This window comes from Camellia sinensis, chromosome 11 (genome assembly GCF_055761805.1).
Source record: "Camellia sinensis isolate YWXY chromosome 11, ASM5576180v1, whole genome shotgun sequence".
NCBI lineage: Eukaryota > Viridiplantae > Streptophyta > Magnoliopsida > Ericales > Theaceae > Camellia > Camellia sinensis.
This window is the reverse complement of record NC_138971.1, coordinates 125,507,981-125,521,322: the sequence shown is the minus strand read 5'-3', so window position 1 is coordinate 125,521,322 and position 13,342 is coordinate 125,507,981. Positions and strand designations below refer to the sequence as shown.

The 13,342-nt window shown below is 33.7% G+C and overlaps 1 protein-coding gene across 2 annotated transcripts in view; it reads left to right on the top strand.

Moving 5' to 3' along the window:
* Positions 1-11,694: 11,694 nt before the first annotated feature.
* LOC114308343 (DNAse I-like superfamily protein) overlaps positions 11,695-13,342 on the top strand; it is a 41,082-nt gene continuing 39,434 nt past the window's right edge. Inside the window, exons 1-2 of one of the 2 annotated variants that reach the window (XM_082894676.1) lie at positions 11,695-11,881; positions 11,983-12,386. In XM_082894676.1, the coding sequence (XP_082750802.1) occupies positions 12,137-12,386 (250 nt within the window). In that variant the 5' untranslated portion in view covers positions 11,695-11,881; positions 11,983-12,136. Of the gene's footprint in view, positions 11,882-11,977; positions 12,387-13,342 lie in introns of both variants that reach the window. The other variant, XM_028253909.2, reaches the window with a different exon arrangement.

The following is a 13,342-nucleotide window of genomic DNA, read 5'->3' as shown; positions in this document are numbered from 1 at the left end:
ATTAAAAAATTAGAAGTTCAAAATAATTGATAGGGTGCTAATAACAGCACTCTAAATATAATATGGGAAATTCTACTATATATCCTACCATATATATATGGGATTTTTTGTGAAAAGTCCCTTCTAGGGGTGGTTTTGTGTGAAGGACACGAAATAAAATAATTGTCTTAAAAGTCCCTCAAATTAAAAAAAAAATATTATGAAAAGATTAAAATACCCTTCCATATAATCCGAAACCCTCGTTGAACCATTTCTCTTCTTTTTTATCTCCACATTACTGACATCCTCTCTCTTTCTTTTATTTTCTCTCTTCTAAACCCTTTCAATCTCTATCTTCGATCCATCTCACAAAATCGATACCTTGAAATCGTCCCTTGAAATCCATCTTACAAATGTGATTCAAATCGTGATTCTGATGAAGATGGATTTCAAATCATGATTCAAATTCATCTCATAACCCCTTGAAGAAGACCAAGCAGAGGAAAATAATCAAGCAACTTCAAATCGCTTCCAGATATTTATTTTTTTGAATTGTCTTCTTGAAATTAGTTGAGATTCTTTTTTTGCTTTGTTTTAGATTGTTTGAAATTTGTGAGAAATTGCTTGATTATTGATGTTTCTTCAATTTTCAAAAAAATCCAAAAACCAATCCAAAAAAAAAAAAAAGAAATGTCAATCTATGTGTGTCCTTTTTCTGATCATCTCTATGTATGTATATATATGTTGCAATCACCATTTAAATAGTTTTTTTTTTTTTTAAAGGGGGGATTTTTTTTTGTTTAATTTTTTTAAGAGTTGATTCCTTCACTCATCTCTTATTTTTTGTTTGTGGGTTTTGTTTTATCAAGGCATTATAAGTGTTTGTTGAGAGTCCAAAAAGAAATAGAAAGCCAATTTGTAGTTAAAAAAATGGGCAAAGTAACCATGTCAACATTTCATACTTGCAATTTCAGAGGGTCTTTGATTCTAGTTAATAATTAAGTATTGATTATTTTTTCCATCCTCTGATTTCACATTGTGTTTGTGAACAATCTGTTTCAATTTTTTTATTAGAGAAGAGAAAATGAAAAGGGAAGCTATGAAGTGTGTTTGGTGTTTTCTCTTTTCCAAGAAGTTATTGGTTGATCTGGGGTACTGTCACATGGTGTCTAAATAGTGTTATGATTAATGGTGTTGTGATTGATAGAGGGGATGGGGTTTACGAATTTGTATTGAGTTTGAGTGATTGGAAAATTTATTGTTTTATTACAATGTTTGTGAGAAATGAAGAGAGTTACAAGAAAGTTTGCAAACTTGGTTTCGGTGAAAGATAGTTCATGATAGCGCCCAACATCGTAAGTATTTCATGCTACTGTATGCTTGAATTGGTAGTTTTCAAATTTGAGTAAATCTAACAAGAGTTTGATTTCTATCAATAGTGTTGATTACGGAATTATTGTATATTATATCATGCGTCAAATCATGAGAAATGAGCATGTTGCAAAGTCTATGAAAGATGATGAAATTAACAATTTTCAAGCATCAATAGTGCATTAATTTTTGAATGATTCTCCAAAAGCATAGAGTGAGAAACAGTTCAACCTCAAAAGAAAAATAGCTAAGTAATAAGTTCTCAAGGATGACAATGTAAATGACTTTTGGGAACTATTTTTTTGTATCTGATGTGAATGATGAATGTCATTTGATTTTTTGTAAATGAAAGAATGCTGAAAGAATAATTATAGGTTAAAGAATGCTAAAAGAGTAACAATGATACATGTTATAATTATTATGGATTAGGATGAAATATTGTTATAAAACGTTATTATGGATAAAATACAATTACACAGTATATATTTTGTGTCTCTTGATAATATATTTAATTGTGGTGTTATATTATTTTTGCACAAATATTGCGTTATAAGCAGTAAGGACTTTGTGTATTATTGTAAATTTTGGTACAGGTTAAAAATATTTTCCTATAACACTCACATACTTTAAAGTACAATTTTACTTTGCAATGGAGTACAATTTTACTTTCAATTCAAAAAACAAATCAAAAACTTGCATAGACAAACATTCAGCAACACATCAAAATTTTACTTTTGATTCAGAGTAAATTTTACTCTGAAATAAAGTCAAATTTTACTCTAAATGGGAGTAAAATTTTACTTTCGTATTAAGAAAAGTAATGCTTACTATCTTTTAAACTATAATTTTACTTACTCTCAGTTCAGAAAACAAAGGCAAACATTCAATAACACCGTAAAATTTTACTTTCAATTTAGAGTAAATTTTACTCTGAAATAAAGTAAAATTTTACTTTTATGTTAGGAAAACAAATGTTTTACTATCTTTTATACTAGAATTTCACTTCTATTAAACAAACTCCAACATAGTAAGATTTTACTTTCAATTCAAAGTAAATTTTACTCTGAAATATAATAAAATTTTACTCTGAATGGGAGTAAAAATTTCACTTTCATGTTAAGAAAAGTAATGTTTACTATCTTTTAGACTATAATTCTACTCAAAACCTTCATGTTAACAAACTCCATTATAAGTTCCTTTAGATGAAACTAATCCAACCACATGAAAAAACAAATATATTAAAATGTCAAATTCAACCACTGTAACAACCCCGATCCGCAATTAGCCACTAATCCGTAGTTAAGGATATTAATTAAGTGGATAAAATAAATTATGGGTTTATTATGTATTTTGCATGATCTTTGGCTTTCTATCTGTTATTTGTAGAAATATCTGTTTGGAATTCCGCTTTAATATGAAAATTGAAAGCCTTATCGGCATCCGAAATCAAAATTAGTTACATGAATATGTTATTCGGAATTTTTAGAACCATATGGCAAATTTTATTAAAAATTGATTCAGTCTGATTAATTAAGTTGTGTTTGGTTGGCCAAATGTTCTAATTAATGTATTATGGCATCATAACTATATAAGTGGCCCTTAAGCTCATTCTTGAGCTCAATTCTCTCATTTCTTAGTGCCAAAATATGAGTTCATACATCCTAGAGAGAGAGCGAGAGAGAGTGTGTGTAATTCTAGAGAGAGAAATTAAGAGATTGAAGAGGAATTGAAGGTTTTATGTTGAGTTCACCAAGTTTGTGTAAGGACAAGAGAATTTGAAGACTCTAGGTAAGAATGAAATCTCTAAATTATGAATCTAAGTCATCTAACATGAGATTTCATCAAGATTATGAGTTTAAATGTGTATATTGAGTTTAGAATAAAGATTTGAGTTACAATTCACGCATGCATGCATATATGAGTAGTAAATCATCATTTTGATCATAAACTTTGTCATTCATGGTGAGTTTAGGCCATGGAATTAACATGCATGCATATTAGATCAAGTTTTGTAAGTAAATTCCATGTTTGATGAGTTTTGGAAAAAAGTTTACATTCATGCTGGGTTTTGCCATATCAAGTTTAATTTTGATCCTTCATGTAGAAATTATGAATAATTGGCTCATGCATGTCTGAATCATCACTTATTACCTTTTAAATCATGTTTTGAGAAAGAGTTTTGTATACATGTTGAAGTCCTGAAGCTCAATTTTACTATGAATAGGGACTTTGAGGAAAAGAGTTTATGAAACATACATGCATGGGAGTTTTGAACTCAATTTTAGTTAAATCCATGAGTTTTGAGCTAAGGGTTTGTAAATGATCATATATTTGTGTTTTAGAAAAGTTTCCCAAGTGTTTTGAACAAGCCATACACAAATTTACCATTGAATTTGCATTTGGAAGCTCAAAACCCTGTTTTGGAAACCCATAATTTTTGAAGGTCGCTCGAGCGAGGGATTTGCTGCTCGAGTGGACATTTTCGTGCATCCAGTAGTTTTGCAGGCTATTACAGCCCGCTCGAGCAACCACTCGGACGCTCGAGCGAACCCTTTTGTATATTGTTGATCCGCTCGAGCATGGGAGTTGTGGCTCAAGCGTAGATTGAGACCAACCAGTACTTTTCCCAAGTTTGCAGACTGCTCGAGCAAAGGAAGTCTCGCTCGAGTGACCCCTCGCATGTTTACATGTCCGCTCGAGTGAGGAAAGCTACGCTCGAGCGGGGACCCTGTTTTCAAAAATTTGACTAAGTGTTTTCCAATGCATTCTGGTATCCTCATTGCATCTTAGGCATTCCTAAGACTTAATTAAGCCATAGTAATGAGGTTATGGATTAGAAACACACTAAGAAAAAAAATGTACTAAAGTGTTTGAATTAGAAAATATGAGACTAATCCTAGACTGAAGAATGTGATTCACGTGTTTATGAGTTGAGAGTTTGACCAAATAAGAAAAAACAAGAATCAATGTATCGAAAGCTAAGCCGTGATGGCCACATGAATGCGTAATGACAAGATATGTCTGTGTTATGTACTTTTGTGTTTGTAGGTCAACGTCCGAAGATTGATTGACCGTTTACGAGAACCACTGTGAGTAACGTTATTGTAAAGATATGTTCATATGAATTATGTTCCAAATGTGATATGTTAAGTCATGATTTCTGAAATGATTATTTACGTGAATGAATGTCCTATGTTTGAAATCTATTATGACATCTATAGATAGTCCAAAGTAATGGGGGACGACATGTAAATGTGGGTCCATGACATATATGTGAGTACAAGATCTCGTTAGTCACTTCATTGTGGTGATATGTGTTTAATCGGTGTCTGGAACCGATTACTCTAGTCGGAAGACGATATGTGATGTGTTCTATGGGATGTACCATTATTATGTTCAGATATGGGAATAATTATGCTATGATCTGTTTTACGCTAATGACATGTTCGGATTTCGTTCACTAATCTCTTTACCTTAATATTATTCATTGGGCTTTAGCTCACTGTGTGTATATCTATGTATCAGTGGACATTCTGGAGATCGAACCTGAAGGCTTTTATCTAGATCTGTGTTCTCTTGTCAGCCAACCATTGTGCCTCGCGAGGAGGTTCCTAAAGTATATCATGTGTTAAAGTTCTGTTGTTTCTGTAAATAAGACTTGAATTGTTTTGTTGGCTGTATTTAAGATGCTACTATGTGTGTGGGTATAATGTATGAATGACTATTGAATACATATATAAAGTTTTAAATATTATGTTTCATATAAGTCCGCACAGCTCAATGGACAACTATATTTATGTATTTGCTTCCGCTAGCCCCTTAATTTTGTTAATCAACTCAGAGGCCTTCGGTAATCCAAGGATTACTGGCCGGTTACGATGCTAAACCTATAGGGGTGGGTTTGGGTCGTGATAACCACAAAGCAAATCATAAGCTTGGATAGACAACCATTCAACAACATATTAAAAATGTCTTTTATTGATCACAAAACATTAACCCTACACTTGTCATTATTTACATACACAAACTCAAATCCTATCATATGGCATATTTATATAACGCAATCTGGAAATCGTTTGCACCTCCAACAAATCTTTGACCTACATGAGTAATTTTATTTACCCATCCAAAAGACAATAAAAGTTCTTTCTTCATGGTGACAAAATATAGGAAATAAATCCATTTCATCATAAGTAATGTTAGATCTACTTCCATAATAATATAAGAGCTGGAACCATTTTTCAAATCTGCAATTAGTTGACAATAAAAATTTACAGTCAATCAAAGTAGAATTTTATTGTCATTACAAGTCCAAAAACAAATACCAAAAGCACAGAATACCAGAGTAAACTTTTACTATCATTCTATCAAACAAAAATAAAGCACATAATACCATAATAAAAGTTTACTTTCATTTGTCAAACAAAACATAGCACATAGTACCAGAGTAAAATTTTACTCCCAAACAAAAAATAGAACACATAGAACCAAAGCAAAATTTTACTCCCAAACAAAAATAGAGCACATAATACCAGAGTAAAATTTTATTATCTTTCTATCAAACAAAAAGAACTAATCAAAATTATAATAATAATAATAATCAACAAATTAACATACCTTATGTAACAACCCCGACCCATGATTAACGTTAATCCATGCTTAATTATGCCTAATAAGTAATTAAAGCGAAATTTTGCATCATATGTTGCCTTATTTGTATTTATATCTGTTTAATGTAGAAAGATTTGTTCATGTTTCCGTTTTGGTTTGCGAATTGAATGCCTTGTCGGCATCCGATTCAGAAATTGACTTGGTTTATGTGTTATTTGAGATTTTTAGAATTTTACGGTAGGTTTAATTAAAATTTGGCTCGGAACGAAATAATTAGAACAAAATAGTACAATTTTGTTTAATTAAGTCAAACTTAATTAAGTTTTTTGTTTGAGCCTATATAAGGCCCATGTGAACTCTTTAGTTCACTTTTACACTCTTCTACCACCTTATTTCAAGAGAAAAACGTGGGAGAAAGAAAGATAGAAAGAAAATTGAACTCAAAGTTAGGAATTGTTGGAGATTTGCAAGAAATTGGGAGTTGAAGTTCTACACTTGTGCAATTGAGACTCTAGGTAAGAATTTTGACCTCAAACTTTGTAATCAAGACTTCAATACAATAATTCTTGAGGATTAAGCTAAATAATGCAAGAGATGGGCTAATGAATTAGAAAAGACGATAATTTCATGCATGCATATCTATATATATATCATAGCATTTTGAGTATGTTTCTAATGATTTTCACAAGCATGTGTAATTCATGAAGTTTGGAGGTTAATCTCAAAGGATTTAAACTTACATGTAGTCATCTCACATATGTTTTGAGAATTCATCTTATGTTGCATCAATTTATATCACTTTATCATGTTTTTGAAGCTTTGGAGTCAAACCATTGCATACATGATATGTTTTGTATATTTCGAGTTGGGTTTTGGTCAATTGACATGCTTTTGGACCTTGATTTCACGAGATGATCTTCAATTCTCTATGTTTTCCAAGTTTAGACTTGTTTTTCTCAAGTTTTGGGCTCAAAGGTTGAGTTTAATGGCTTTGAATTCAAGTTTGGAGCTTGGGAGTGCAATCTGGAAATTCCAGATTCTGCATTCCCGCTCGAGCGGCAGAATCTACGCTCGAGTGGCCACTCTGTGATCTTACACTTCCACTAGAGTGACATAAAGTCCGCTCAAGCGTGAAATGCATGCTCCCAGAAGTTTACGTGTTTTGCAGACCGCTCGAGCGGCAAGAGTTGCGCTCTAGCAAGGGCATGAGTCTCACGCTCGAGTGAGAGTCAAGCGGCCATCGAGCGGAGATTTCACATAACCAGGACTTTTTCAAAGTTTACAGACCGCTTGAGTGAGGGAAGTTGTACTTGAGCGTCCCCTTACATGCTTGCATGTTCGCTCAAGCGAGGGAAGTTACGCTCGAGCGGGACCCCTATTTTTTGCAAGTTTTGTTAAATGTGTTCAAGTGCATTTTAGCATGCTCGTTGCATCTTAGGCACTCATAGGCCATGATTAAGACTCAATAAGAGATTAAGACTTATAAACACACTAAGAATGAAACGAAAAAAGTTAAGTACCAACTGAGTGTGTGTTTCATTATGTGTTCTACTATGTGTGTGTAGGTCACACGCCACAAGTTATTTGATTTGCCCATTCTACAAGTGGAGCTATCTGTAAGTAATAACTTAGTAAAGCTATGTTTAATTTAATTACTTTCTGAATGATATGAATTAAGATTTGTTTTATGAAATGTTATATTCTGTGCAATAAATGATTGTCCAAGTTTCTGAAATGTATTCGTGGCATCCTTAGCACAAGGCCCTTGTCTGGGGGTAACAATACCGTACTTTGAAAAGCAAGGCCCTTGCTCGGGGGTAATAATATCGTGGTCTCATGGCCCTTACCCGGGGGTAACAATACCGTGATTCAAACAAGTTACAAGTTTTCCGGTATCAGAGGTTCCCAATAGAACTACCAAGCAAGTTAATGCTAATAGATGTACCATGTATAACGATGCATGAACTCTGATTTCTGTATGTAGCTGAACAAGAACATAAATATATCTGTTTCTAATATGAACTTTGATCTCGGTACCTGTTATGGACATCATTTATTTAAATCCTTTACTCCGTTATTATTTACTGGACTCCAGCTCACTATTTATATTATGTATGTAGGTGAGCAGGTACGTGACCAGACCCAGAGTTGATGGCCTAAGATTCTGTTTCATCAGCCAACTATCGTGCCTCTCGAGGTGGTTCATTTTGAGAGGACCATGTCAAGGCTTTAGTTGATTTTGTTCTCTATATCTGTACTAGGCTAAGCCCTCTGTTGGTTTTCATGTTTATGAATGGGCGACGTATGAATAATGTAATTATGACATTATATATATACCAGTTTGTTTTGAAGATTTCTGTCTCATATATGTTAACAGAGCTCTATGGACATTGTATATTCTTTATTTTTGCTTCTGCAGCTCCTTATAGGGGTGAGCAGCGGATATACCAATCCGCCAAAACCGACCGAACCGAACCGATCCGCCGCATTTTGGACGGATGCGTGATGACGAGCGGACGGTTGCGGATTGATTTTCTTCAATCCGCCAATTTGGCGGACGGATGGCGGATTTGAGATTTCTTTGGCCGCAACCGAACCGCCAAGCCGCCAAATCGTGAGCACCCCTAATAATTTATAGGACTTTGTATTTTCAATTTATATAAATATTATGTTTGTGTTTTCAATTGAAAAAGAGTTTAAATATTCTGTTGAAAAAAAGTTTTCAACTTGAATATATTTTTTGAATTGAAAAAAATAAATGTATTATTTATCTATATTTTTTTGTTTTTAAATCTAGCTCTAAAAATAATAAATAGAAAATATGATATATACTGGTTGGTTTTTTGTTTTCAAAAACATATATATAGATATAACAATACAGAGACATACAATCTTTACTACTGCTCTGTTCATGGTTTTGGTGATATGAATTGTTATTATATTTTAAGAATCACAAATTGTAATACTTTATGTGGATGAATCATGCTGTGATTGTAACATGTGGATAAGGCATGCAGTGATAGTGATATTCTAAAGTTTTAAACTTGCTTTCTTTGGATAAGGTATACAGTGATTGTAATACTTTTTTTAAGTCATTGATTGTAATACTTTCTTTTTTTTTTATTTTCTTTTTTTTTTTGAGGAAGTGCACAAGTTGAATTATGTTGAAAATTTATAAAATTTTAAACCGCCAAATCGATTCGCATCCATCCGCCAAACCGCCAATCCGCTCAATCCACATCCGCCGGATTAGCGGACGGATGCGGATTGATTTTCTTCAATCCGCCAATCTGGCGGACGGATGGCGGATTGGAGGTTCCGTGGCCGCAACCGACCCGCGCCCACCCCTAGCTCCTTATTATATGTTGTTTTGTTAAAAGGCTTTTGGTAATCCAACGATTACTGGCCGGTTACGACCCTAAACCTATAGGGGCGGGGTTGCGTTGTGATACCTTATCAATCTCGAACAATAATCAAATAAGTGATCGAAGCAAAACCTCTAAAACTCGATCAACACTCTCAATCTTGATGAAGCTCTCAAAATCTGATACAGATTTGTATAGTTTTGAAATATAAAGCTCTCGTTGATACAAATTTTGATATTGCCGGAGAACACGTGATCGAACCAAATTTGGTGAGATCGTCGGCGGCAAATTGTCTATTGTTGATCGATAACGAAATTTTTAGATTTTGAGATCGAGTTTTTGCGAGATCTTCACTGATTATATTTTCAAATATATGAGATCATGTATATATGGATCAAATTTTCAAATATATAATATATGGTATATATATAAATACATGAATGGGTAGTATTGTCCATAAAAAAAGAACACAATTATGATATGTCATTCTTGAACTACTCTCATCTTTCTCAGGAACTCTTTGAAACTAAAGGGTTGTTTGAAAATGTTATAAATAAGTGCACTTTTTGACTTTTTATAAAATATGAGTTGGGTTTGAAGTGATGTGGTAGAGAGGTGATGTGACTTAAATAAGATGATATAACTTAAATAGGATAGTGACTTTTTAACTTTTTTAAGAGATGCCAAATCTAACCTAAATTAGTTAAGTTGTCCATTATCCTAAAAAAATGCCCAAGAGAGATTTCACCCAGAATCCCTTTCAAGGGATTCATTAAAACCAAAACAAAAAAATTTACACTATCACATTATATGTGTTTAATTTACATCTAGTACAAGTTTGGGAAATTTATAGAAAAAAAAATAAAAAAAATCATTATAAATATCATATTATTCTCTTTATTTTTTTGGATATTTTTTCATAAAAAATAAAAAAATAAAACCCTAAACACCCTTTCAAGCTGTATAAAAATTTATATCGAAACTAACACGATCGTAATTATAACTATTTAAAAAAGAAGCAAGAATCACAAATTTTTTTATTTAATAAAAGTACTTAAATAATTTTCAGATCCAAGCTAAAATTTCACTCATCTTTAGGGGTGAGCAGCGGATACGTCGAACCGCCAAAATTGGCCAACCCGACCCGACCCGCCGCATTTTGGACGGATGCGTGATGATGAGCGAACGGTTACGGATTGATTTTCTCCAATCCGCTAATCTGGCGGACGGATGGTGGATTTGAGATTCTTTTGGCCGCAACCAAACCGCCAAAACGCGAGCACTCCTAATAATTTATAAGACTTTATATTTTCAGTTTGTTTAAATATTTTGTTTGTATTTTCAATTAAAAAATAGTTAAAATATTCTGTTGAAAAAAAGTTTTCAACTTGAATATATTTTTTGAATTGAAAAAAAAAAGTATTATTTATCTATATTTTTTTTTGTTTTTAAATCTATCTCTAAAAATAATAAATAGAAAATATAATATATGCTGGTTGGTTTTTGTTTTCAAAAACAAATATAGATGTAATAATCCAAAGACATACAATCTCTACTACTGCTATGTTCATAGTTTTGGTGGTTTGAATTATTTTTATATTTTAAGAACCACAGATTGTAATGCTTTATGTGGATGAGGCATGATGTGATTGTAGTATGTGGATGAGGCATGCAGTGATTGTGATATTCTAAAGTTTCAAACTTTCTTACTTTGGATGAGGCATGCAGTGATGGTAATATTTTTTTAAGTCATTGACTGTAATATTTTTATTTTTATTTTTTTTGAGAAAGTGCATAAGTTGAATTATGTTGAAAATTTATAAAATTTGAAACTGCCAAACCGATTCGCATACATGCGCCAAACCGCCAATCCGCTCAATCCACATCCGCCGAATTGGCGGACGGATGCAGATTGATTTTCTCCAATTCGCGAATCTGGCGAACGGATGGCGGATTGGAGGTTCCGTGGCCGCAACCGACCCGCGCCCACCCCTTCATCTCCAACATAATTGAGAGAAAAACAAAATAGGATAAATCACAAATACACTATTTGAAATTTGTTTAAAATACAGATTATTGTGATTTAAAAAATTATAAATACTTTTTTGTTAGAATTTTTATTTAATAAAATTAATTAAAAAAAAAACTCATAATTACTCTCTATATAATAATAAAATTACTTAAATTATTAATTAAAATATATTTTTAATATCACTAAAAATAATTAATTAACTTAATACTTTATTAATAAAAGAGATAATTTATTATGAAATTAAAAATTTCAGAGACAGTGAAATATAATTTTTAAAATCACAACACCCGATTCGTAGTTTAATTAAATCCTAAAGAACGATTTATAATTTATCAAAAAAAAATTATTATTCATAAAAAAAAAAAAAAAAAAGCTATTCGTTTACACAGCGTGGACAAAGCGCTTTGAGTCGCTAATGAGGCGATCTTCTTCTCCTTCCCTCCAATTCCTCGCCGCCGCAGCCTCCTCCTCTTCCTCCTCCTCCTCCTCCGCCGCTACCACCACCATGTCTTCTCGCCGCCCCGTAAGCTTCTTCTTCTTCTTCTTCACTCCTCACATACATATATAACTGTATCTATATGCATAAACACTCTCACTCATTCGTGTTCACTCGTTACAGTACAGACCTACTCGGAATCAATGGCGCAGAGACTTCTCCGACCGCCCCTCCGCCGGCGGCGGAGGCGGCAGAGGTCAGTTCGTCACCGGCGACTCTCACTTCCAGTCCGTCAGCGACGCCAATCGAGGGTTTCGGCCCGTGGAGGGACCAAATTTCGCTATGCGGCCTCAATCTCGGCCTCATTTCAATCCAAGACCGCATTTCAATCCTCCACCGCCTTTCAATCCTTCGCCGACTTTCAATCATCCACCACCGCCGCCGCCGCCTTTCAGTTATCCACCACCGCCGCCGCCGCCTTTCAATCACAATCAACCGTTTTGTCGGCCGCAGCAGTTTCGTCCGCAGTCTCCGAAGCCTTTGGATTACCGGAACTGGGAGTTTGCGAAGCCAATGCCGCCTCCTCACTGCGGTAATTTTGTTCCTGCTATATGCTGATGTGGTTTTATTATGTTTGAGCATGAAAAAACCTAAAAAAGATGCAAATGGGACAAATTTATAATAGCATTTTGAGTCACTTGTTTCGGTTTGTGAACAACATTTGGGTTTTGAATGCATGATAAGTAATCCCAAAATGCCAACCAAAATGTATATTCACTCGTGGAAAGGCACCAAAACATAGTCTTTTGATGGGAATTACGCGAACCAAATGCCGATTTGTTGAAGTAACATGGGACACCGGTTGGTGTTGTTGGCACTATCTATTGCCGAGAAACAAGAGACAGTAAAACTGATAAATGTAGGCATGTCAAAACATTTAATTATGTATGATTCCGTACCAAAAGGGTGAAAGATTACATTAGAATGAAGGATTGACTTGGTCTATGTTGTGCACACGATGAGTTGTGAAATATTGGAGTCCGATAAAATTGTGCCTGGAGGGGGGGTTGAATAGGCCAATTCCCCCAAATTATTAAAATTCAATTTAAATCTGATTGCCAATTTTTAACTTGTTATGATAAAATTAAAGCATGCAAAATTTTGAAAGTAATCACTCTGAGAAATCTGTCACATATTAACAACTAATGTTTGAATTTTTCTTGAGCTTTTAAAAATACAGTTGTGTAAAAACACTGATCGGGATCCCTAAGAACAAGTTAAGAAGTTTTTATATAGCCAATAGGGTAAACCAAACCTTTAAAGGATGTGATTATTCAAAATTCCGCTAGATTGATCGATCACAATTGTTCTATTGATCGCTATAATCTGAGTTGAAATTAGTTGAACCAAAGCACTAGAGAGATTATCGACCGCTGCTATCTGTTTATGAAATCATTCAAGGCCCCTTTCTGCTATAGCGATTGATCACCTCCAAAGAGAGATTGACTGCCACAATGATGAATGGCACGAAAACTTAGGTTTTTATAA